This window comes from Microtus ochrogaster, chromosome 4 (genome assembly GCF_000317375.1).
Source record: "Microtus ochrogaster isolate Prairie Vole_2 chromosome 4, MicOch1.0, whole genome shotgun sequence".
Lineage (NCBI taxonomy): Eukaryota > Metazoa > Chordata > Mammalia > Rodentia > Cricetidae > Microtus > Microtus ochrogaster.
In genome coordinates this window covers 44,516,819-44,540,992 of record NC_022011.1, presented here as the reverse complement: position 1 = coordinate 44,540,992, position 24,174 = coordinate 44,516,819, and the positions used below count along the sequence as shown (strand labels likewise).

Genomic DNA, 24,174 nt, shown 5'->3' with positions numbered 1-24,174 from the left:
CCTACCCCAGGCCTCCAGAGCTGGTGTCCCCCCACCCCTAACCCAGGCCTCCAGAGATGGTGTCCCCCCACTCCTACCCCAGGCCTCTAGCTACTATCTGGCAACCCTCTCCCAGGTCCTCACCTGCTCATACGCCATGAATTTGATGGCTGACTCAGGGGCAATTTTGAGGACGTTGATGCCATTGCCCCGCCAGAGAGACTTGGCCCCCCCTTCTCGAATCATCTGTGTGAATCCGCCTATGATGCACATATTGTTGCTGCGGGAGGCATGGACCTGAGGGGAGAGTCGAAGTCAGGGGAGCGCAGCAGGATTGAGGACTGCCACTGTTCACTCTGGGGGGAGCCTGGTGCTTTCAGAACACCAGGAAGGCGCTTCCCTCTGAGTAATCTGAGGAATAACTTAGCATCTTGATAATCAGCAGCCATGGCTGGATGTTTTTGTTTTATTATTATTATTATTATTATTATTATTATTATTATTATTATTATTATTATTATTGACAGGCTCTTATACTGACAGCCTGCCTTAAATTTTCAATCTTCCCAAGTACTGGCATTGGAAGTATGCCCATCAACCCAGACAGGACGGCTCTTAATCTCTACATTTACATCCCTGGAATTCTGTCAAAACAAAAGTGAGAAGGAACTGTTCAAATTTCTGTTTTCTCAGAGGCTCTGGAAGGAGAAATGGCTTCTTTGGGCCACAGAGCTGGAGCAAGGGCCAGTCCAGGCTAGATTAAGCCTAAAGCTCTAAGTCTGTCTATTTCTGGAAGACAGGGTGAGATCCCACCTACTTATGCCAAGGGGATAGGGCGGTGCCCACGAAGCACTAACTCCAACTCCATTAGCTTGGGTGTTTGGGCTTTTAAAGCAGGGCCCAAGCTGAGGGAGCGAGGGAAGCCGAGCCACCAATAACCATGGGTAAAAACCAATTTCCTACTCATCTACACGAGCACGTTCAGTCTGTTCAGGGGGCTTCTGGGCAGGCCAGGGCTCCTGGCACAAAATGGGGTAACTGGTCACTGTTCAGACAGACACCAAAGTCCATGAGTGTCCACACGTGGGTCATTTCACAATGCTTCCCTGACATCAGACAGGCTTATCTCTGCCCTGTGGACGTGGAATTGCACGCCTAGGCCAGGTAGAAGCACCGCTTCCCGACGGCCTCTGGGTCATGAAAGGATCAGCTCATCCTGCCTCCCATGAGGTGCCCTATGCATTCTGAGATGCGCTGAAAGAACCCAGGTCCCGCCACACTTCAACTAACAAGCCCATGTAGGATGATGCACAGCTTATGTCTCTCAGATAAAGTTAGAGCAGCTAAATGCAGAGGTTACCTAGGCCTGGATCTCCTGGAACCTGCAAAGCATTAACTCCATTGCCGTGGTGGGAAGTCTGGGTTTTTAAAGCAGGGCCCCAGATGAGGGAGGGAGAGGAAGTTGAGCCACCAGTGAAGCACAGGGAGAAATCTACTCACCTGCATGAGCACCTTCAATCTGTCCAGGGGAGCAGTGCAGGTTCTGGAAACGGCCCCTGCCCCACCTCCGGCCACCAGGTGCCTCCACCACATCCCTGTCTGCCTCTCTTCCACCGTGAACTCATCCGGGACTGTCAGATTCTCGCCAACATCGAAGATCTATGGGGAAGACAAGCAGAGACGTCAGTTTTACTCAGGACACCGTGGCCAAGCTGCCAGTCATCTGGAGATAGTCACTGCCTTCCACCCTTTCAAGTGGCCACACTAATGGTGAGGATGGAAGGCACTGAAAACTCACTGGAACTCTTTCCCTTGGCTCTGACTGTGGCTGCAGCTCTTGACCTTGTAAATCATCTAGACAAGGAGAGAGCATCACAAAGCTGCTGGGTGGCCCTTTTACAGGTGGCTCTTACATCTTCCGGCAAGGACTGCAGGGGTGGACCACAAGGATCGGGGAAGATGAACAGAAACCTTGCAACCTGATGTGGAACTGGATTGCTGGCAGGACAGAATGTTATGCAAGGCCTCAGCAAGCAGAATTCTGTCTGCCTGCGTTAATACCCTCTCTCTGGAACTGATCCCAGTCAGCTCTGCTGACCTCTGGGCTCAGGTCAGAGACAGGCCAGCTGTTCTGAGCCCTAGAATTGCCACTTCCTTTCACCCAAGAAGCCCTGATCTGGCACCGTAGGAGCAGGGTGGATAAGCAGGGGCAGCCCAGCCAAGGACAGCAGAAGTCTTGGGCAGGGGGTAGCTCAGAATGACGTTTCTAACTGTGGAACCACGTTGAGAGAGTGAGAAACAGCTATTTAGGCCCCTATAGAGCATGCTTATTAAAAACAAAAACCAAGAAGCCAGAGTCTAACTCTGTAGCCCAGGCTGGCCTTTAACTCACGATGCTTCTGTCTCAGCTAGGACATGCTATTTTTGTCATAGAGAAAAAATGATACTAAAAAAGAAACCAAGGGAAGGCAGAGGCATCTGTAGCAAGGTTTCTGCCACCATCCCAAGGAGGACAGACTGTATGCTTCTGGGAGAAGCGGCGGCACTGGGAAGAGAGATATTTGGAAGGAACCTGAAGGACAGAGGCATGCGGGGAGATAGGAAGGTACGCCCAGTGAAGGGCAAGGGGACAGTCAGGCTGGTCAGAAAGAGGAGGAACATATGGCTGACTAAGGGGGAACTACATCTCACTGGCTCAGGCCTGCGTGGGGAAGGGATGACTGACGCACATGAAGGTGACTGCCCGAGTGGACAGGGGGTGTGGCCTCACCGTCGAGTGCTTCCAGTACAGGATGATCTCAGGGATGTTCTCCACGGGGTGCAGCAGGTGGTAGTCCCTCCACTCATTCCAGTCGATGGTCATCGTGCCGTTCTTGTCCATGCTGCAAGGCAGAATCATGGTCACTCCATGTGCCACACGCCATCTGCACCTGTGTGCCCACTAGACGGGATGAAGGCAGGTGCCGTGGCCACCAAGGAAACCGAAGGCGCCTGTGTGCCCTGAGAAAGGCTAAGGTGGCAACACCCCACTTTCCACAAAACCCCATTCTGACCAGGGAGGGAGGCAGTCACGGGGTGACAGATACTTACTAGGTGACAGGGCCCCAGAAGTGGCCCGTTCGTATTCTGACAGACAGACAAAGGAGGATGCAGAGGAGAGAGGAGAAACAACACAAATAAATGCTTTGAGCAGGTTAGTAAAGCAAGCGTACACCCAAGGACACTGGGGGCCACACAGCATGCAAACACAACTTTCAGTGAGGAGCAGAAGTGGGCTCCAGGGCTGCTGTCCCTGTGGCCAGCTGCCTCGCAGCACAGCCGGGTACAACTGTTCTGTTTGCTGAGCTTTCCGGAAGCCCTCTGCCCACGAGGGAGCCATCTTTCTGGCCATATGTGGCTACAGAGTGAAGAACAAGGCCCTAGCAGAACCCAAGTCAAGGCCCACACATGGTGACAGCCCCTCTTCATCAGGCAGAGAAAGTGTCCCAGGGATACTTCTCGCCAACCCAAAATGCTCACAACTCATCTTGTCATTTTAAGGGTCACTGGCAAATGGGCTAATTCCAGATTACGAGTCTTAGAAGACTGCTTTGGGAAAGAAAGGGCTTCTTACTCAGCCTTCCAAACAACAGCACTAGTTTCAGGGCAGCAGGTCAACATGAACAGCACGTGGATTAGTCCAAAAGCCACTAACATATTCCAGGGAACAGAGCTCACCCACAGAGAACAGAGTTCACCCACAGAGAACAGAGCTCACCCCCTCTCACCTCTTAAGAATCTTCTCCGCCTGCTGTTCAGAGATCTTGACACCCAGGTCCCGCAGGGACTGCATGATCTCTTGAGCATCGATTCGTCCTGTGACAAAAGGGCCGTGAGCAGGGTCAGGCACTTGGTAAGCCGGAGGCATTCCCAGCAGAGGAGCTACAAGCCGAACTCACCATCGTTCTTTTTGTCCAGACTCTTGAACACCAGCCTCAGTTTTTTCTCATGATCTTGGAGGTAATGTACGAACTCTTCAAAGTCCAACTGCCCATCAAGGTCCTTGTCACCTGCTTGAACAATTTTCTAGAAAACCGAAGAAAGAGCTTGAGATGTGGCTCACTAGTCTCTTGTCACAATGGGGAAATAATTGCTCTCCACAGGGCCCCACAATGTCCTATCTCTAAGGATATGCCAGCCTGCGGGAACCCTACCATGTCGATTTTACTCACATAGCAGAGCCACGGCTTAGGTTCCCAGAGGCTGCCTAGAAGCCAGGGCCCCCTAGGAAGATCTCAGAGAGGCAGGCAGGGCGGCGTGGTTGCTCTTCCCTAGCATTCCCAAGGCCAGTTTGTTCCACAGCCAGGGTCAGCAGCTTGGCTCCCCTGCAGGGCTGTCCCTGGGACTAGACTTCAGCCCCATCTTTGCTGAGATGTGGGGATAGCATTGGAATCCAGATTCCCTTAGGAACTCTGCTACTTGCTCCATCCCCTGTGGTGGCACTAGCCCTGTAACAACCTGGTGACTAGAGTGAAGGATCAGACAATGCCTACTTGGCAGAAACGTTGCCAGGGAACACTCTGGAGGCTGCAGAGACAGGAAGAGCCAAGGGCAACTATTCTTGGGCACCTGAAGGCACTTCAAGTCCAGTCCCTATCTCAGGGACATCAGATATAACTAACTCCAGATTCCCACCAGGTGCTGAGGGCCAGGGCAGCTTTACTAGTTCAGTGACCCTGACCCTGGGCAGCACCTGGATGCAAAGCAGCTGGGCGCTTCTTCCCCTAGGACGGGGCATGGGGTACGGAAAGGCTTTACTGAGGCCTTTCCAGCAGCTTGCTCGAGGAGGACAGCCTATCCTTTCCTCCGTGTTACAAAGCAGGAAACAGCACTTAGACGGTGTTCAGAGGTGGCCATGCTGTCCCATGCATCTGAACCACCTTCAGATCTTATTGCCACCCTAAAAGTTAATCTCAACAGCTTGAGAATTTGTGGGAAAAATATGGGTCAGTCCAACTCAGCAGCACTTTGATTTTTTAGTTACAGTTAGCCAGGAGTGGTGGTGTGCACCTCTAATCCCAGCACTCCAGAGGCAGAGGCAGGTGGACCTCTGTGAATTCAAAACCAGGATGGTCTACACAGGGCGTTCCAGCCCACCCCGAACTACAGAATGAGACCCTGTCGCGGGGAGGGGCCTTTTAAACTACATTATTTCCTTATTTGAAGGAGGTACTTTGAATCCAAAACAAGAGAACCTCCTAAGGAAAATATTCCTTGGTTCTCTTGTGGACAAATCCATTCACTTGTCAAAAATCAAAACGCTAAGTCCAAGTGTTCTGAGCCAGCTAGAGTTTAAAACTGATGGATCACTCACTGGCTGGCTCACACTCCCAACAGTGGCCATCGCAGCTTCCCTCTTACTCAGCACGCTAGCCACTGATTCTGGGGGGCAGGCATAGATCCCTAGGACCCAACAATGTGAGGGGTAGGTTGGTATGTGGAACAGATAGAGCATGGGTCTTATCTGCTAGCTGGGATTATGTTAACTTCTAGGTCAGGGCCACCACCCCAGATTTCAAGTAAGAAGGAAAAAAATAAGCCATATAGGGAGGAGGCATACAGAACTCTCTGGTTCCCTGCCACCACCCATGACGGTGCTAGCTGTACCCTTAAAAACATCCTCAAAGAGCTTGCTCTATACCTGTGGGCAAGGTGGTGCACGCCTATAACCCTAGCACTAGAGAGGCTGAGGCGATTCTGAGCTGTACACTAAGACCCCGCTGAAGAAAGAAATGTCAGCTGTAAGGGCAAAAGACAGATCTCTATGAGTACCAGGTCAGCTAGGGCTACATAGAGACCTTGTCTTACAAAAAAAAAAAAAAAAAAAAAAAGAGGGGTGGGGGATATACAGACAGACTTCCTCCCTCCCCCTTTAAACCCACTCACGCCTGCTTTGCGTCTCCAGTCCACAAATCAACACATCGACATGGGGGACAGCATGGAATTTAGTGAGTCACAGTAAACCCCAACCCATGCTTCAGGTTCCCATCATACAAGGGCCAGGATCACTGTGGCCATCCTGTTTCTTGGTGCACCTAAGCATTTACAAGCCCAGGAAGGAATGCTGCCCTCTAATCCTAGCCTCTCTCCTCCTCCAGTGTGTTTCTAGCCTTGGCCCCAGAGTTGTAGAAGCTGCCCAAGCAGTGAGACAGCCCCATCCTCACTGACACCCAGTACATTTTAGGAGGCTCCACCGCAGCCAATGAAAACGACTCCTACCCAGAGATTCCATCTCCTACAAGTGCCTTCTCTCCCAGCCAGCCTTTCTTGGAAATAACGTGAAAACCAGGCATTCCCATGACAGTGACCTAACTACCGGCTGCAACCAGAGGGCTGGGGAAACACCTACATTCCAGACATTCTTTCCTCTAGGCAGGGAAGTCATGCCTAGGCCCAGTCACCCCTTCATTCAAAGCCAGTCCCTGCTGCTGCCCTGACCACCCTGGCTCAGCATACAGACCTGCTTCCACTGGCGGTAGGTGGAGAACTCTTGCGAGGGGATAAAGATGCTGAGTTTGAAGATGGACTTCAGCTCTGCGGGAAGCCCCTTGGACTCAAAGTACTGGAATTCAGTCTGGGCCTCCCCAATGACCGGCACATACAGGCACAGGCAGAGCATGCTGGTGAGACGGGGTGCTCAGCCTCCACTGGGAGTCAAGTGGGAAACGCTGGAGTTCCCAGGGAAGTGGCTCAAGAAATGTCTTGCCTCAGCTGTCACTGGCTGCTTAAGTCCTGCCCTTTTACTTAATTGAAAAAAAAAATCCGCCCACTGTAGTGCGGCCAGCAGCCAATGAGCACAGCCCCGGCAGCAGACCGTATCAGGTTGCTCAAGAGCAGAGGAGCAAAGATCAGGACTAACGTCACTGCTTGCAGCGGTTAACTCTTGGAACCCAGGCAGCCCCCAGGCAGCCGGCACTGCCTAAGCGCCTAGGTAGGGTGCAGTCCCATGCCCAAACAAACCTTCACCCCTGCCTGTCAATTCCTGAAAGTAAACAAACAGCCAACAGTCTGTTTCCATACAAGGTCCCCAAATGCGTCATACTATGCAGCTTTCTCCTGAGTAAATAATTCCCAACTGAAAATTCAGTGGAAATAGAGGCTGAACCAGTGTCCATTTAAAACTGACCCAGACTACTCACTGTGAGAGAGGAACCGAACCTGAGAGCCACATCCCCAGCGGTCCTGGAACACAGACCCCACAATCCACAAGCATGCAGAACCTGGGAATCGCTCCGCGTCCATCAATCCCTGGTTAGCCAAGGGTGAGACTCATGGTCCTCAAGCCCCAGCCCACTCAGAGCACTCAGAACCTTGCTGATCAGAGCTTTAAGAACTCTGCTGTGGCCGGGCGGTGGTGGCGCACGCCTTTAATCCCAGCACTTGGGAGGCAGAGGCAGGCGGATCTCTGTGAGTTCGAGACCAGCCTGGTCTACAAGAGCTAGTTCCAGGACAGGCTCCAAAACCACAGAGAAACCCTGTCTCGAAAAACCCAAAAAAAAAAAAAAAAAAAAAAAACCCAAAAGAACTCTGCTGTGCCGTCCTGAAGCCTTTTTAAATTAACTACGATTAAATGAGTTAGGCACAGAGGCTCAAGCTACAGTTCCAGCACTTGGGGAGCTAAAGGAAAACCTCCAGTTTGAGGCCCTAAGCTTCATATTAAGACCTTGTCTCAAAAATGGGGTGGGATAAAGGCTCAGGGGTAGAATGCCTGTGGGCCACTGAAGGCTCTGGGTTCGAGGTTAGTAATGCACGCCTCTGGGTATGTCCAGGTAACTTCAGAGAAGACCAGCTAAGCGGAGAGGTCCTCCCCAGGAGCAGGGTGGGGCTCCAGATGGAGTAAAGGGTGAAAGCAGAAAGCAGGCTGCTGTAGGCTCGATCTCTCTTCTCTCTGCCTCCTGGCCATCATGATGGACTTAAAACAGAAGCCAAAACAAGTCCTTCCTCCCTAAACTGTTTTCACAGTAGCACAAATCTGACGAGTTGCTGGGCATGGTAATTCAGGAGGCTGAAGCAGGAGCACCGTTCAGAGTTTAAAGCCAACCTAATCTCAAAAACTAATAAAATGGCTAGCACAAGGCTTACTCACCAGCAAGAAGAGAGGGGAAGACTGGAATTAAATAGACCCCCTCACCTATGTGTTCTTACTGAAAATATTTGTCATGTGGCTGTGGGCATGCCCATTATCACCATGTCCACTGGCAGCCCAGCACTAGATTCACACTTTAAGACAGAAGATCTCCGGTCCTTGAAGGATCTGATTTTTTTATTTTTAAATTGTATTATTTTTAATGTGTGTGTGTGTGTGTGTGTGTGTGTGTGTGTGCTGTGCTGTGCACAAGTCATGTGCATGCAGGCGCCCTCAGAGGCCAGAGGAACCAGATTCCCTGGAGCTAGGTTTACATGTGGTATCGCGAAGCCTGGCGTGGGTGCTGGGAGCTCAGGTCCTCTGCAAAAGCAGCACATGCCCTTAACTGCTGAGCCGGCTCTCCAGCCCGCACATACATCATTCTCTACATGCCAGCCTGCGTTCTCTTTCCACTCCTTCCTTCCCTACACCTGAGAGCTGCCGAGGGCGGGATCACGTCACTATGACAGGACAGGATCGGCCCCACCCCATTCCTTCTATGGCACATCCCTTATTCCTTCACCCCTTCCTAATATAGACTGAGCCTTGTCACTCCTGGGATGGATTATAATGGGGAATTACCATTTGAGAATGAGCAAAAGTGAAGGATTAACTCCAAAGTTTTTGTTAAGAAGCTGTGAAGATACATACATGCCTTTAATCCCAGCACTCAGGAGGGTCTCTGTGAGTTCAAAGCCAGCCTGGTCTACACAGAATAAAACTGCTAAGAAGATTCTAGATTAAGACACTGTATCATTGTGTATAACAGTGTAACAGTGAAAACAGACTCTAACAATGGAGAGGGCATTCCAGGTTTCCTGAGACTTAAGGCTGTAAATCCAGGCCTTGGTGTGCGCTGGATCTGAGAAGGCAAATCCAGGCAGGTTCCTGCTCAGATTCAGCCACCTCTGAAACTGTCCAATCCAGAATGTTCTGCCTTGGAGCTATTTTAACACACACCTTAAGTCTACTGCTGGGGTCCTAACAAGAGAGGCTACAGCTTCAGACCCTGCATGCCTGGTCTTCACCTCTTCCTTGACCCACAAAAAGGGCTTTGCCAGAAGTTTTTAGGTGAAGGCTGATGAGATGGCTCAGCAGGAAAGCTACTTGCCACCAAACCTACCACTTAGTTTGATTCCTGGGACGCACGGTGAACAGAGCAGATGCCTGTCAGCTGTCCTCCAACCTTCACTCACACACGTGCACAAATGTAATTTAAAAAAAAAGGCAGTGATGGTGCATACTGTTAATCCCAGCACTTGGGAGAGGCAGAGGCAAGTGGAGCTCTGCAAGCTCCATGACAGCCAGGGCTACACACAGAGAAACTGTCTCAAACAAAACAAAAAACAAAAAAGATGGGGCGGGGGGGGGGGAGGGACGGGACACTAGAGAGATGGCTCAGTAGTTAGAGCACTGGCTGCTCTTCCAGAGGACCTGGGTTCAATTCCCAGCACCCACATGGTGGCTCACAGCCATCTGCAACTGTAGTTCCAGGGGATCTAACACCCTTTTGTGGCCTCCAAGGGCACCAGGCGTGCACATGGTGCATGGACATAAGCAGTAGAAATGTCCATACCTACCTACATACATATATATAGTAAAAATTAATAAAAAGAATTTCCTTGACTATAACAAAGGTCATTATCCTACACAGACCAATAGTTTTAGAGAGGCAAGGAATGTTCTCTGAAATGCTCTTCAAGTGCTTGTCAGCATGCTATTTTACAGTGAACATCAATTCTATTCCAACATTAATTTTGTTTCATTTTCTGCGGTGATGGGAATTGAACCCAGGGCCTTGAATACCAGGCAAGTGCTCTACAACTGAAACATAGCCACAGGCCCAACATAAGTTGTTTTGGGGTTTTGAGACAGTTTCTCTATGTAACCCAGGCTGGCTTTGAGCTTAGAATCTTCTGCCTTGGTCTTCCAAGTACTAGAATTACAGACACAAACCACCACCATTAGTTTAAGAAACTTTGGAACATTTTTCTTTTGAGCACCGATTGTGCTCAGTAGAGGCCTTGCATGGTGGCGCTTATCTGAATCTCTAGGTCCAGGAGACTGACTTGGAGACCAGCCTGGGCTACACAAGCAGACTTTGTCCTTGTGTCCATACCTCATTCCCTGAAAGAAAGTAGAGCAAAGCAGGAGTCTTCGCACGGTGTTTGCTTAACTAAACACCCATCTTTTAATCCAGAGTCCATCTTCAACACAGAAACGGCCTCTCCCAGAAAGAGTCAATCTCCAGGTGTCTGATGCCTGAGGCAACTGCCGTGTGCTGTGACTTCAGACCGCAGGCCACAGGAGTCTCTGCAGCCATCTCAGTCCTCTCTCCTGGAGCACACACCCTGCAGAACGACCTGGCTTGCCCAAGTCCCAAGTCTACTGGGGACACGACGCAGGCTCACAGCCAATTCCAAAGGGGGGAGATTTTAAAGTCCAGTTTTCAGGAAAGACCTGGAACCCCACACTTAGACCCCCGTGAGCAACAAATCAAACATGAGCCACACACGAGGCACAGCGACAGAAGACTCGGGTCCCACTCCTGTCATTCCAAGGCAGCTCGTGGCCCTAGGGACCTGATCACAGCACACCGTGCGACGCTCTGCTCTCCTTCCTTACTCTATCTAGTTCAGTGACCCAAATCGGTTTCCCGTCCTCGGATGCCCATTCCTGTGACTGATGTGCGAGAACAATGGCAGCAGCACTAGAACCCCTGGAATCGGTGGCACTGGGTTTCACTCGATAGGTAAAGGAGCAATTCCTTTCATGTACATCTACCAGGACCACGGCCAGCCTTGCCACCCTGCCGCTCTATCCCGTGCTCACTTCTGGTTAGGGCTGGAACACACTAAGGGCAGGTACGATGCTTCTGGTAGCACTGAGTCGGAAAGTAACTCCTGCAATGACTCAGACCAAGCCAGAGCATTATGTGAAGGAGCCTGGCAAGCCCCACCCTCGAGGCTCTCAGATCTCATTGGCTGCTCTGTCATTTTATGATCGGGTTGCCATGACAGCCCAGTGTAGCAGGTTTCCAATGAAACCTGCCTACACTCGGTAATTACACACACAATGAGCACAATCCTGGTGGCCCCTCAGGATCTAAGCTCCCCTGTGCAAGCGCACCTCCCACTCTAGACAAATGGCTTTCTTTCCCAACTTTCGGATTAACTGTGAGACAAAGATAAAGGGGAAACTGGAGTAGTTCCTATAAGAGCCTGCAGGAACCCGACTCACAGGCACATTTACGTGGGGGTGGGGGTGGGGTGAGAATGAAACACTGCAGTGGACAACGAGAAGCCTGAGAACTGAAGCCTCTCCAGCCCGTTTCCCAAGCTTGCTGGGGGCTTCCTGCTGAGAAAGGCAGGGGCTGATCCATCTCACGTGCACTCTGTGCAGTGTGAACGCTGAGTGCTGCCAGTCCTCAGTACCGACTTTCAGAGTCTGCGCTGATCAGAGGTGCTCTGCTCTCTCTTCTTCTGAGCCGTGCCTGCTGCTCTGCCTCCCTCCTGCCTCCCCATGAAGCCCACCAACCCATTTCCCCTCCCAGGAACAGAGACAGTAAATGGTGTGGGTCTCTGCAGGCCAGGCTAGAAAGTCCCACCCAAGGCAACCCTGACAAAGAGTACCCATAGGAAGCTAGGATGTAGAGCAGTTATTGTTATAGTTTAAAAAGCGATCTTTCCCCAGCATGGTCTACATAGTGAGTTCCAGGACAGGTTTCACAACTAACAGAGAAACCCTGTCTCCAAGACCCTCCCCTAAAAGTGATCATTTTAAAAGGTAGCCAGCTAATTCAGGGCAGACGATGAGCAGGGCTCAGCACGAGTGTCTCACAAATGAGCAGACCACTGCTCCTGGTCTGCGGGAGAAAGTGGCATCCTCTCGTGGTACAGTAAGCTCAAATGCCTCAGGCAGGACAACCGGGAGCTCATCACAATCCCTTATGCAGGGACTCCCCTTGATGTCAATGCTCAACTACTGCAAAACTTGTCACAGCAAAGTCCCCATCTACTGGTGCAAGCTAGGCAAGCATTTACAGGGGAATTCAATGTGACATTTTGGGTGCATCTATCGTATGTCAAACACGGGGGAGACTTCTCCTTGCCCTGACTGAAAAGAAAGATTCTGGAACAACTCAGGGCTTGAGTAAGGCTGCATCTGCTGCAGACAGCCCCGTCTGTTCTAAGTGAGCGCTCGGTCAGTCCCATTGAACAGTTCTCTGGAGGGAAGTCAACAGGGTTTCAAAAAGACTGGGTCAAGTCTCAGTCCTCTCCCCTTAAGTTCTGGGCGATTTACTGAACTTTCCTGTACTTCACTTCCCCAGCCTCCAGCTGGAGTGCTGTCACTTACCTTGGCTCCTGTGAGGACAGCACACAAGTGTGAAAGGGCCTGACACCTGGCTGACCCTGGTGGCTGTGGTCAACTCAAGAGTCACCAGCCTCTACTCTTCCAGACTCCAGGCTCTCCTAGGATCCATCCCCAACCTTGACCTTCCTCTGGGACCTCAGGTAAACAAATCATGACCCACCTGGCAAGGGGAACGTGACCTTCATAAAGCTGACAAGATCTGCCCCGTTTAACCTGGCGCCAGCATTTAGGAGGCAGAGACAGGCAGACCTCTGAGCTGGGGCCAGCCTGGTCTACATAATGAGTTCCAGGGCAGCCATGGCTACATAGTGAGACCCTGTCTTGTAAAACAAAACAAAACAAAAAACAACAAAAAAACCTGTCCCCTTTCAAGGGACCGTCTCTTTCAACTGTCTTCTCATACTCTAGATAAATGAAGACACTATACTTCAGCTCATCCCTTACTTTCAAATGGCTTCTTCAGTCAAACAGACAAACCCAGAGGCTAACCTACTGAAGTAAACCTTTCCTCTCAACAACCAGTTTGCAGTGATGACAGACATTTTGGACCAAATCTTGTGGCCTTCTTCATCACCCAACATTCTCCAACGCCAAACTTTTTTTTTCTTTTTCTTTTTTTTTAGTTCTCCGCCCACACACTCATTTTTCCCCCTTCCTGGAAAATGATACCAGCCCAGCCCCTAATCTAGAAGGTCCTCTTGAAGGTGCTGTTACCTTAGGAAACTGTTCTGCAGGTCCGACCACCAGCAAGATGGTAGGTCTCTTTTCCGTGGCCTCAGCCCTTCCGTTTTGTTTCCCCAAAAAGGTGGGCATCTGGTCTCCCCGAGCAGGGGTATGAGTGCCTTTGACTCCATGATCGATGCCCTCTCTGGAATCTTGGCACCCAGCTCTAGGGAAAAAGCTAGACAGAAAATGCCACAGCATCTGTAGCATGCCGGCTTCCTCCAAATGCCACTGCTGATGACTGTTCACTTCTTAGGGATGTGACCACAATACCAAGGGTCTCTAGCTACCCAGCTGTCTGGAATACTAGCTGGGAGTTGCCAGGCTGGAGCTCTACAAGCAGGGGCTGTTTCCTGCTTTTTCAAATTCGCTCGTGCCTAGCTTGAGAAGTAGCTCACTTAGGGAGCCTCCTCCCCGGCTGCTAGCAATAAGGAGAGCAGCTGGGCTACTTCAATCAAAACTCACTTCGTCAGGTGACGGACGATCAAAGGCTTGGCTCTTTTTTTCTTTTTATAATGCAAAAAATGATATCCAGACAGACCTCTCTTGAGACGGAAACAACTTGGGGCTCCCAGTCATTCAGCCGCCCTCGCTCATTCCGCAAGCTCAGGACAGAGCATCTAGTCTGCATTCTCACTGCAGCAGGGCCTGGCCAATCACCTCTGCCGACACTACCGGGTTCATTATCCCGACCACCAACCCTCCAATCACAGGCGGAGTATTTCCTGCCTGCAGCCCAGCTAGTCCGCTGGGAGGTACAGACCAGAATCTGAGCAGGCTCGTCTTTGGGGACAACTTCCCGCTCTCCCCAGGGTACCTTCCCGAATGCCACTCACCACATTCAACGTGATCGAGGGTCCTTGGCAACAGCTCCTAAGTCACTTAGCATCACTCTCTTCCCCCCATTATTCAATTTTCTCCAACCCCAGCCTAGCAGAAGGCAAGACTACGGGGTAGTTGTTTCCTGAGATCACAGCAGAACGCGAACTCCCCTGCCCCACCCCCACCCTCGAACCAAGCCCTGGACTCACGTCTGTCCACTTAGCTGGGCAAATGACCATAATTAATCTTTAGTTGTTTTTAGTTTCACAGCAGTCAAATACAAGTGACCAACTATCATCCCCCACAAAGGTGATTCAAAATGTTCATAATCATTCTATTTTAAAGATACAAGCTCAAGGCTGGGGAAACCGGCTCTGTTGGTAAAGGCACTTGCCAAAGCCTGCTGATCTGAGTGTGATCTGGAATCCACAGGGGGAGCCCAGGACCTACTCCCTCCAACTGTCCTCTGATCTCCACGTGTGTGCCCACAAATATACACCTAAACATATTTACACACATAAAAATCACATTAACAGATGTAAGCCCCCCAAAAGGTCATTGCATTCTTGGGAAAGGATGGGGAACCTCCAGCTTCTCCCACTGCTACAACCCCCAGAAAAGAAACCTAGTTGGGCCAGGCGGTGGTGGTGGTGGTCCACGCCTTTAATCGTAGCACTTGGGAGGCAGAGCTTTGTGAGTTCGAGGCCAACCTGGTCTACAAGAGCTAGTTTCAGGAGAGGCTCCAAAGCTACAGAGAAACCCTGCCTCAAAAAAAAAAAAAAAAATTAAAAAAAAAAATTAAAAAAGGAAGAACCTAGCTGGATACCAACTTTCAAAAGCTCCAGCCCTCCGCATCACAGTTTCAGTTTCCGCTTATTCTGTAGATGTGAGAAGTACTCATACATGCAAACCCACAAATAAACACATTCACACGTACACGTGTTATCTTTGTTATATAACTTTGCTTATAAATTTTCCTTTATTTTTGAGAATTCCTTAAATGTATTCCAAATCTACTCATTTCCCTAATTTCCCTCATGCCCCACAGGTGCACAAGTCTGGGGTCATCCAACTGGAGCGTGAGAAACCTATAAAGTGATCAGCCAGTAGTGCCTCAGCCGGGGTGGGGCCTTGAGACTCTCCACCAGGATCTTGTTTGATCTGGAGCAGGTAGTGTGTGACTCGTGACCCTCACAGTCAGGTTGTGCAGAGCTCCGCTCACAACACTCCACCCCATCCTCCAGCCCTTGCATTCCCTCTACCTCGTCTTCTAAGATGCTCCCTGAGCTCAGGCTGGGGAGAAGGCTCAGAGATTAAGAGCCCTGGCTGCTCTTCTAGAGGTCCTGAGTTCAATTCCCAGCTCACAGCCATCTATAATGAGACGTAGTGCCCTCTTCCGGCGTGCTGGCACACATGTAGACAGAACACCATACACAATCAATCAATAAATTAATAATTAAAAAAAGATGTCCCCTAAGCACCGGCTTTGGTGGTGGAGGTTACTACAGCTGTCCTGTTTAGGGCTGAGCACGCAGTCTCTTTCTCAGCACTGAGGGTCCAAATCTCTCTGCTGACTGCTGACTGCTGCCCACTATAAAACGCCAAGGATTAGAGCAACCCAGGTCTGCTGGTGTTCCAAACTGGGTGAAGGACTTTTCTTTTTTTCAGGGCAGGGTTTTTGTGTAGCCCTGGCTATCCAGGAACTCACTCCATTGTCCAGGCTGGCCTTGAACTCAGAGATCCACCTGCTTCGGCTTCCTGAGTGCTGGGATTAATGGTGTGTACCACTACTCCTCCCTCGGTCAAGGACTTTTTTTTAAAGCATACTGGAGACTGAATCCAAGGCTTTATAAACATTAGGCAAATCCCTACCAATGAGTTACAAACATCCCCAATTCTTTCTAACTCTAAGATTGTCTAAGTTAGGGTTTCTATTGGTGTGATAAAACACCATGACCTAAGCAACCTGGGGAGGAAAAGTTTATTTCATCTTACATGTCCTAATCACAGTCCATCTAAGGAAGTCAAGACAGGAACGGGAGGCGGAACTGGTGCAAAGGCGATGGAGGAAGGAGTGCTGCTGGCTGGCTGGCTCCTCACTGTTTGCTCAGCTTTCTCACAGCACCCAGGACCACCAGCCCAGCTGTGGCCAGGCTACCGTGGCGCACACCTTTAATCCCAGCACTTGGAAGACAGAGGCAGGCAGATCTCTGTGAGTTCAATGCCAGTCTGGTCTACAGAGCAAGTTCTAGGACAGACAGGCTCCAAAGCTACACAGAGAAACCCCATTTCCAAAAAAAAAAAAAAAAAAAAAAAAACCAGAGAAATAAAAATCAATAATCTTTATTACTGATTCAATATTCTTTCTTTTGTTCTTCTGTCCCCACCACACACATATTGTTCCCTACTAAGGACGGAATCTAGAGTCTCCGCTAGCAAGGACTCTGTCACTGAGTTATATCACAAGCACTTAATAAATAAAACTTTTCATAAGCCAGGCAGTGGTGGCACATGCCTTTAATCCCAGTACTCAGGGAGGCAGAGACAGGCAGATCTCTGAGTTCGAGGCCAGCCTGGTCTACAGAGTGAGTTCCAGGACAGCCAGAGATACACAGAGAAACTGTCTTGAAAAAATAAAACAAACAAACAAATAAAACCCTTCATTTCCAGATGGGGTCTCTAAGTTGTTCCGGCTGCCCTTGGACCCATTCTATATCCAGACAGCCTTGAACTTGATCCTCCTGCTATACCCCGCAAGAAGCTGGATTTATAGGCCTTTGCCACCAGACCCATTTCTAATTCAATATTCTTTTTTTTAAAAAAATATTTATTTATTTATTATGTATACAATATTCTGTCTGTGTGTATGTCTGCAGGCCAGAAGAGGGCACCAGACCTCATTACAGATGGTTGTGAGCCACCATGTGGTTGCTGGGAATTAAATTCAGGACCTTTCGAGGAGCAGGCAATGCTCTTAACCACTGAGCCATCTCTCCAGCCCCTAATTCAATATTCTTATGTGTAAAATGGGGACAGTTAATAGAACTGTTTGTGCTACTTTGGGCCAGTCTAGAGCCAAGACCCTAAATAAAAACATCAATTGTGTGTGTGTGTGTGTGTGTGTGTGTGTGTGTGTGTGTGTGTGTGTGTGTATAACACTGGGGACTGAATTTAGGGCCTTATCCAAACAAGGCAAATGTTCTACCTACCAAGGCACAGCCGTAGCCTAACAAGTTAATACACTCATACACTTAAACCCTGTTTAGGCACAGAAAGGCAGAAAAATGAAGGAGATAGTGATGCTTGGGGTTCCGGCCTACAAAATTCCCCTCATGTAGTAGGTACTGCCTTTTAATCAAACTTCTCCACATCACAGAGCTGAATTACAAACACCAGGGCTTCCAGTCAGGATTATCAGGAACTGATTCACACCTTCCTGCCTATAACAAGAAAAAACTATGGCTATATGAAGCAATGCTTTCAAGCCATTGAACACACACAAAGGCCAGTGCTTCCTGAGAAACGTGTAGAGGAGGCAATTGCTGCACTGCCACGGCTTCCTGCCTGGAGTTTCCAGGTTCTCACGCAGAGGCGGAGCTTGAATGGAGCTGGGCAATCTAATCTCCCAACATTAAACGGATGAGGCTGCTATCAGAGCAGTTTGAGCATTCAGAGGCAGGGTACAAAGAGGAGACAGTTGCAGAGAGAACCCTCACAATCCAGGTTTAAGGAAGAACACTCAAGAGGGTGTGGCTCCAAACAAGAGGGCACCTATCAAAGAAGGCCCTCTGCGGTCCAGTCTGTTTCTAACAACCACACCCAGATTCAGGCTGAAGGGTATTTTATCACACGTGTTCCCATCACCTGCACAGACCAGGGCCTGCTGTGCTTTATGTGTCCTTCACCAATATTCTGTTAAAATTCTTCCATCTTTGCCGCCTCCTTTCCCAGTGGTTAATATAGCCCATCTCTCATGCCGCGGCACCTAACTCAGAGCATTGGGGAGCTCACTGGTTTTCTTGGGGTCACCTGTCAATTACCACATCTCTAACTCTACTTCACTCAGCTTCCTGGGTTTGAGGCTCACCCAACTCTGACACAGCTTCTGAAACCTGCAGCCTGTACGCATCGGCGGCTCAGTAAGATGAGGGTGCCCATCGGCAGTAGTAAGCCACACTTCAAGAACCCGAGCCTGCTGAGAAAAAGATTTTAAGGAATGGACCTGGTGGCAAGCAGTTAAATAAATGGCTTGTTCCAAATGACCCAGGAAATAAGTGTCCAGGGTAGAACGCCCTCGCAGAGCACACAGGACCACCACAGAGGGCCGCGGGAGCCTCATAACAGCCACGGGAGTGCCTGCTCCCGTGCCCACAATGCCCACCTCAACCTCCACGCCTGCCTACCTATTTAACTACCTGCTACTCATCTCTGCGTTACTTTGCATAACATTCAGAACAGGTGCTGTCAGAGGGAACACCTGCTTTTTAATGAAAAAAAAAATGAAGCCAAACTTCATTTGACAGAAAGCCAGGTTGATTTGGCTGATTTCATAATGAGGGCTGATTATGCCAATGAGGTCACAGGGAGGCCCCTGTCCACCAGCTAAATGGGTCAAACCCGAGGTTCTAAAGGCAGTGGTTCTCAACCTTCTAATGTTGTGACCCTTTAATACAGTTCCTTATGATGACCCCAAGCATAAAATTATTTTCATTGCTACTTCATAACTGTAATTCTACTACTGTTATGAATTGTAATGTAAATATCTCATATGCAGGATATTGGATATGTGACTCCTGTGAAGGGGTCACCCAACACCCCACCAAGGGGTTGAGACTCACAGATAGAGAATCACTGTTCTGAGGCTTTTCACCAAAACCAGAACTGAAACCAACAAACAAAAGATACAAATGTGCAAAGAGACACAGGAGTTCAAAGCCACGTGGTCACGATTTACTATTTCAGAGACACAACTGTAGCAGGTAAGGGTGTCTAGGCTGGAACAAATCAACCAGCTAATTCAATTGAGTTCCTCACTAAGCTACCGTATGGGAGCCAGAGTTTCGGGATATAAGGCAGGGTGAACAGACCAGACCCTCCTGCCAGTGACTCAGCCCTCAATTAAGGAACAAGGAACAGCCAGCCCTTGTCCCCTGGCACTGCTCAGGCGGTAAAGCTGTTAGTGATGAAAAGCATGGAATCCCCTAATCTGCATCGAGGAGGGAAACACAGAAAACCCCTGACTGGGGCAGAGAACAAGAGGTCTACACATCAGTCTCCTGAGTGGCTTGTTCCTGCTGGTGAAAGCCCGTCCCCATCGTTCAAGGTGAATGCCTTTTCAACAAAGATTCCTTTTTCTAGTCTCTAAAAGAAAAAGTGTACAAAATTAGGACAAGAATGAAGCCAGTCTTCACTGAAACATGTCGTGATCTACGTTCTCCCAAGACCACAGTTCTCATTCTGATTAGATTATCTATCAAGTTTCTGAGAGATACGAACTGAGGCCAACATCCACAACCTTCCACTTTCTGGGAGTCCAGAGACAAACCTGCAGCCTCAGTGGGACAGTGTATGCCCAGTTTGCACAAGGCCCTGGAATTTGATTCCCAGAGCTGCCAAAAACAGTGTTTCTGGTTTCTCAAAAACTGACTTAAGGATCAAAGCTTGGGATCAGGTTAGATCAGATAGCTCCAGCACATAGAAACCAGAGGGAGGAAGATTATATGAGCCCAGGAATTCCCAGCCAGCCGAGACAACCCAGCAGAGTCCAACAAAACAGATCAGTGATGCGGTACCACCTTAACTTCCCAAGACCACAAGCATGTTGGGAGACAAAGGCAGACAAGGATGTACTCATGGCCAGACAGGGTAAAGCGTGAGAGTCTGTCTCAGGAATAAATAACCAAAGAGCAAGAAGAGGAAACCACTCAGACTGCCTTCTACAGGCAGCAGAACCGTCAAGGGTAGTTGGGAGAATTCTAACAAAGAATGACTTGCATGAACCAGACTAGCTCTTGAAAACCATTCCGAAATATATTTATTATGAAACTCTCTACTTCTCTGGTCCTAGTTTCCTTTTCCTATAGGTTGCAGATGAAGAAACTCTAGTAAACAAAATACACCTACAACATGAAAGAAAAATGGAAAAAAGTGAGCTGCGTTCCAGTGTGTTCTAGGGTGCTACTGGAACAGCTCTCTCCAATGCCTCTGCAGAGCCCTGGATGAGCCACTTCCTTGGTAAGCAGAGTGTGGAGGCTGAACTGCACACCTGAATGTGCTCCAGATCTAACATCCTATGGGGTCAAAGTCCACCTGAAGATAACACTACTGGCCAGTAGAGATGGCCGTGAACAACTATAACCCAATGCTCGGTGGGGGTGGAAACAGAGGCTCCTGAGTTGCGGCCAGCCTGGGCCACACAGTAAGACCATCTCAAAATAAAATAAAATAAAAATCTAAATATCTATCTACAAATAAATATACACGACACTAACTAAAAGCAAAAACAGAGTTTTAGTATGTGGAGATGCGCAAAGGCCAATGGAACTGGCTAAGGTGGCCACTGTCACTGCTTTAATCTAACAGGATGATTCACTGCGCCACGCAACTGAAGGGGAAGATTTAGCACAGTTTCCTCAGTTCTTGGTGACCTAAACTACTCTCTCTGGCTAGGAGTGTGGCTCAGTGTAAAAGCATTTGCCTGGATATACAGGACCCAGGGTTTGATCCCCAGCAAGACACAAAACCCCAAATTAACCTCCTCTACTGTTTTCACCACTGACATTTCAGTGGCTTGAGAATTTTCTCAAGGGGGGAGGGTGGAGGAAGGTGGGCCCAGGGTGGCTGGAATAATAAGAGCTCAGGGAGCAGCAGGGACAGCAGCTGCCTCCCTTCTCTGCTCCAGTGGAGAAGGGGCAGTGGAGAAGGGGCCGTGACTCATCCCCTGCTTCCTGGAAATCCAGGCCTCAGCAGCTCCTGCTGCCTCATTCCAATTGATTTGCTTTAAAGGGAAATGCATCTTTAGAACAATGCCTTTGGGGTTGGTTGTTGTTGTTATTGTTTGTGTCTTGTCTCTACCGTTCAGGTCTTTTCTGCTCCACACATTGGAGCAACACTTACCTTTTGAGGGGCTTTGGATTATGCACTGATGTGCCAACGTCATAAACTGAAAGAGCACACTGTAAAGTGTTTCATCTGTTTTCATACATAGTGGCCTTGAACTTGCAGTTCTGCCTCTTCCTGAGTGCTGGGGTTGCTGGAATGTACACCTAGTGCAATATTGTAAAAGCTAAGGGTAAATTCCTATCCCTTAGGAGGAAGGAGACTGTATGCTGAACTAAACTGGGTAGACTCCAAACAGTGGGTTCTGGTACTGACTTGGCCCAACCTCTAGGCCTCAGACTCAAGAGCATAAAACCTTCAAAGGTTTTAACTAAACTCTATTGAAGCTTGCCTTCTCAACCTCAAAGTCATCTCTGAAATCGAGGCAAGATTACCCAAGACTAATGAGAACAAAATGCTTGAAGGTCAGTGCTGTGAGCATCTGTGTCCCAGGAAACATCTGGACTGAACACCCACTTTTATAAACAGTAATCTCGTCCTTCAGAATGTCTTCATTTTAATCTTCCCAAGGTTCACAAGGCCAGGCTTCTCAGAACCCACACCTGCTTCCAAACTGCTTTAGCTTGCGGATGAGTCTGCTCTCCACGGCCACACCCCCTTTTCTCCTGATACCCTTTCACTCTTCACATGCGCAGACTGGGGGCAGAAGCATATTTAACCAATTTGAGGCATTATGTTTTTAAACAATCAACAGAAGGAAAGTCACCTGGTATGTATCAGACCCAGTACGGCGGATCACACCTACAATCGCTGCTACTTGGAAGGCAGAGGACAATTGCCTAGGCCACAGAGTAAACTCTCAAGGTCAGTCTGGGCAAATTAGGAGAACCTAATCTGATACCCTCTTCTGGCCTCCATTGGCATCAGACAGGCACATGGTGCACGCACATATGTAATACATACATACATACATGCAAGCTAGCAAACATATATACATAAAATAAAAATAAATATGAAAAAAATTAGATCCGCCTGCCTCTGCCTCCAGAGTGCTGGGATTAAAGGCATGTGTCACCACCACCCGGCAAAACATTCTAATTCTTAGCATAAAAAAATTGGAGGCTAGTCAGGGAGTGGTGGCACACACCTTTAATACTAATACTTCAGAGGCAGGCAGATCTCTGAGTTTGAGGCCAGCCTGGTCTACAGAGCAAGTTCCAGTGGCCAGAACTACACAGAGAAACCCTGTCTCAAAAAATATCGGAGGCCTGTTGCCATGCTGCAGATGACAGCCCTGCCACCATGTCATGTAGCACAAAAATGTTCCAAGAAGCAGAGCACTTGGGGTAGGGCAAGAACAAAGGTGCTGTTTAAGAAGGGAAACTTGCTGGGCTAAGGTGCATTCCTTTGATCTCCTGACCTTCTGACCATGGAAGGCAGCAGGTGTCACAGCATGACTCTCTGCAAGCTTCCTGGTGGCCAGAGTGAACCAGGAGTACACAAGTCTGGGTGAAGGGAAAAACCTGATTGTTGTTTGGAAAACTGGACCTAATGACACAAAATAGAGTCACCTGGAAAGAGGTACCCTCAGCCGAGAATTGTCTCCATCTGATTGGCCCATGGGGTTTTTCTTAATTGCTAATTTTTATGGGCAAGGACAGCCTACCATGGGCAGTGCCATGCCTAGGCAGGTGGGCCTGGCCTATATAAAAAGGCAGCTAAGCAAGCCAGAGGAAGAAGGTCAGTAAGCCTCTGTGGTCTCTGCTTCAGTTCTTGTCTCTAGATTCCTGACTTGACTTCCCTCAATGATGAACTGTACCATAGAAGCATAAACCAAATAAATCCTTTCTTCCCCCAAGTTTGTTTTAGTCGGTGTTTTCACAGCAACAGAAAGCAACTAGAAAAGAGAAATCTAAAAGAAAAAACTTTTTACATTATTAAAAGTGGACAAAATCTGGAAAAATACACACACAATCACACACACACACTATACACACACACACACACACACACACACACACACACACACACACACACACACACACACATAACCAGCATCTGAAATGAAGATTCAAACTGCCATACTGATAAAGATTCTTGGGAAAAGTGGACCTCCTGGTCATGGTCCTGCAGTTAGCAAACAAGCTATAGGAACATCTGAGTCCAGATCATAGACCGCACAGATCCATTATTTAAAGGGCACAATTGGGAGCCAGAGATTTGGCTCGGCTGTATTTACCAATGAAGCACAGCCTTGACTTTAATACAATCACTGAATAAGCTGGGTGTGGTGGCCTACTTCTGCCCCTAGCACAGGCAGCAGGAAGTTCAGCAGGTTAAGGTCATCACTGCCAACAGACTAAATTCAAGACCAGCCTGGGATACAGGAGAATCTTTTGAAAAAAGTAGTTTTCAGTATCTCTGTAGGTATGTTCAGAGTCATTTTTCACCTGAAAACATTTTAGCATTCAAGAAGAAACCCTACCACCCCTCCCTACCACATTTCTATTTCTCCTCCCGGATTAGAACACCAGTAATCTACTCTCTGTCTCTATGGGTAACCCTATTTGGGATTATATAGACAGAACATAAAATGCATGCTCTTCTCCCCACTGGCTTCTCTGCATTGGCTGAGTCTTAGCAAACTGTACTCTATCAACTCCCAGGAAGCCATAAAATCCATGCAAGGTGCATTACATGAGATGTGCATGTGAACACCTACAGCTTTTAGCAGGATCAGCAGACATCACGGGAAGATAACACAGCAAGTTTCCCAATTTTCGTTATGTGTACTGGGGGTAGAGGTCAACAAGTTCTCACAGTATGCACCCCAGGCTGGTTTCAAGCTTGAAAACTTCCTGTCTCGGCCTCCTGCACTCTGGGATTACAGATGTACACCACCATGACTCGTGGTTTTCAAATTTTTACTAAATTTTTTTAGTGTATAAAATAATGGGTTTCGCCGGGCGGTGGTGGCGCACGCCTTTAATCCCAGCACTCGGGAGGCAGAGGCAGGCGGATCTCTGTGAGTTCGAGACCAGCCTGGTCTACAA

The 24,174-nt window shown here is 48.9% G+C and overlaps 1 protein-coding gene across 7 annotated transcripts in view; it reads right to left on the bottom strand.

Moving 5' to 3' along the window:
• Slc25a25 (solute carrier family 25 member 25) overlaps positions 1-24,174 on the bottom strand; it is a 34,404-nt gene that overhangs the window by 3,344 nt on the left and 6,886 nt on the right. The window contains exons 1-7 of one of the 7 annotated variants that reach the window (XM_005346058.3): positions 13,232-13,869; positions 3,918-4,044; positions 3,747-3,834; positions 3,070-3,105; positions 2,750-2,861; positions 1,480-1,638; positions 124-276 (exon numbers count right to left, since the gene is read on the bottom strand). In XM_005346058.3, coding sequence (XP_005346115.1) covers positions 124-276; positions 1,480-1,638; positions 2,750-2,861; positions 3,070-3,105; positions 3,747-3,834; positions 3,918-4,044; positions 13,232-13,450 — 894 coding nt within the window. In that variant the 5' untranslated portion in view covers positions 13,451-13,869. Of the gene's footprint in view, positions 1-123; positions 277-1,479; positions 1,639-2,749; positions 2,862-3,069; positions 3,106-3,746; positions 3,835-3,917; positions 4,045-6,478; positions 6,717-13,231; positions 13,871-24,174 lie in introns of those variants that run through there. The other 6 variants (XM_005346061.2, XM_013345976.2, XM_005346056.2 and 3 more) reach the window with 6 other exon arrangements.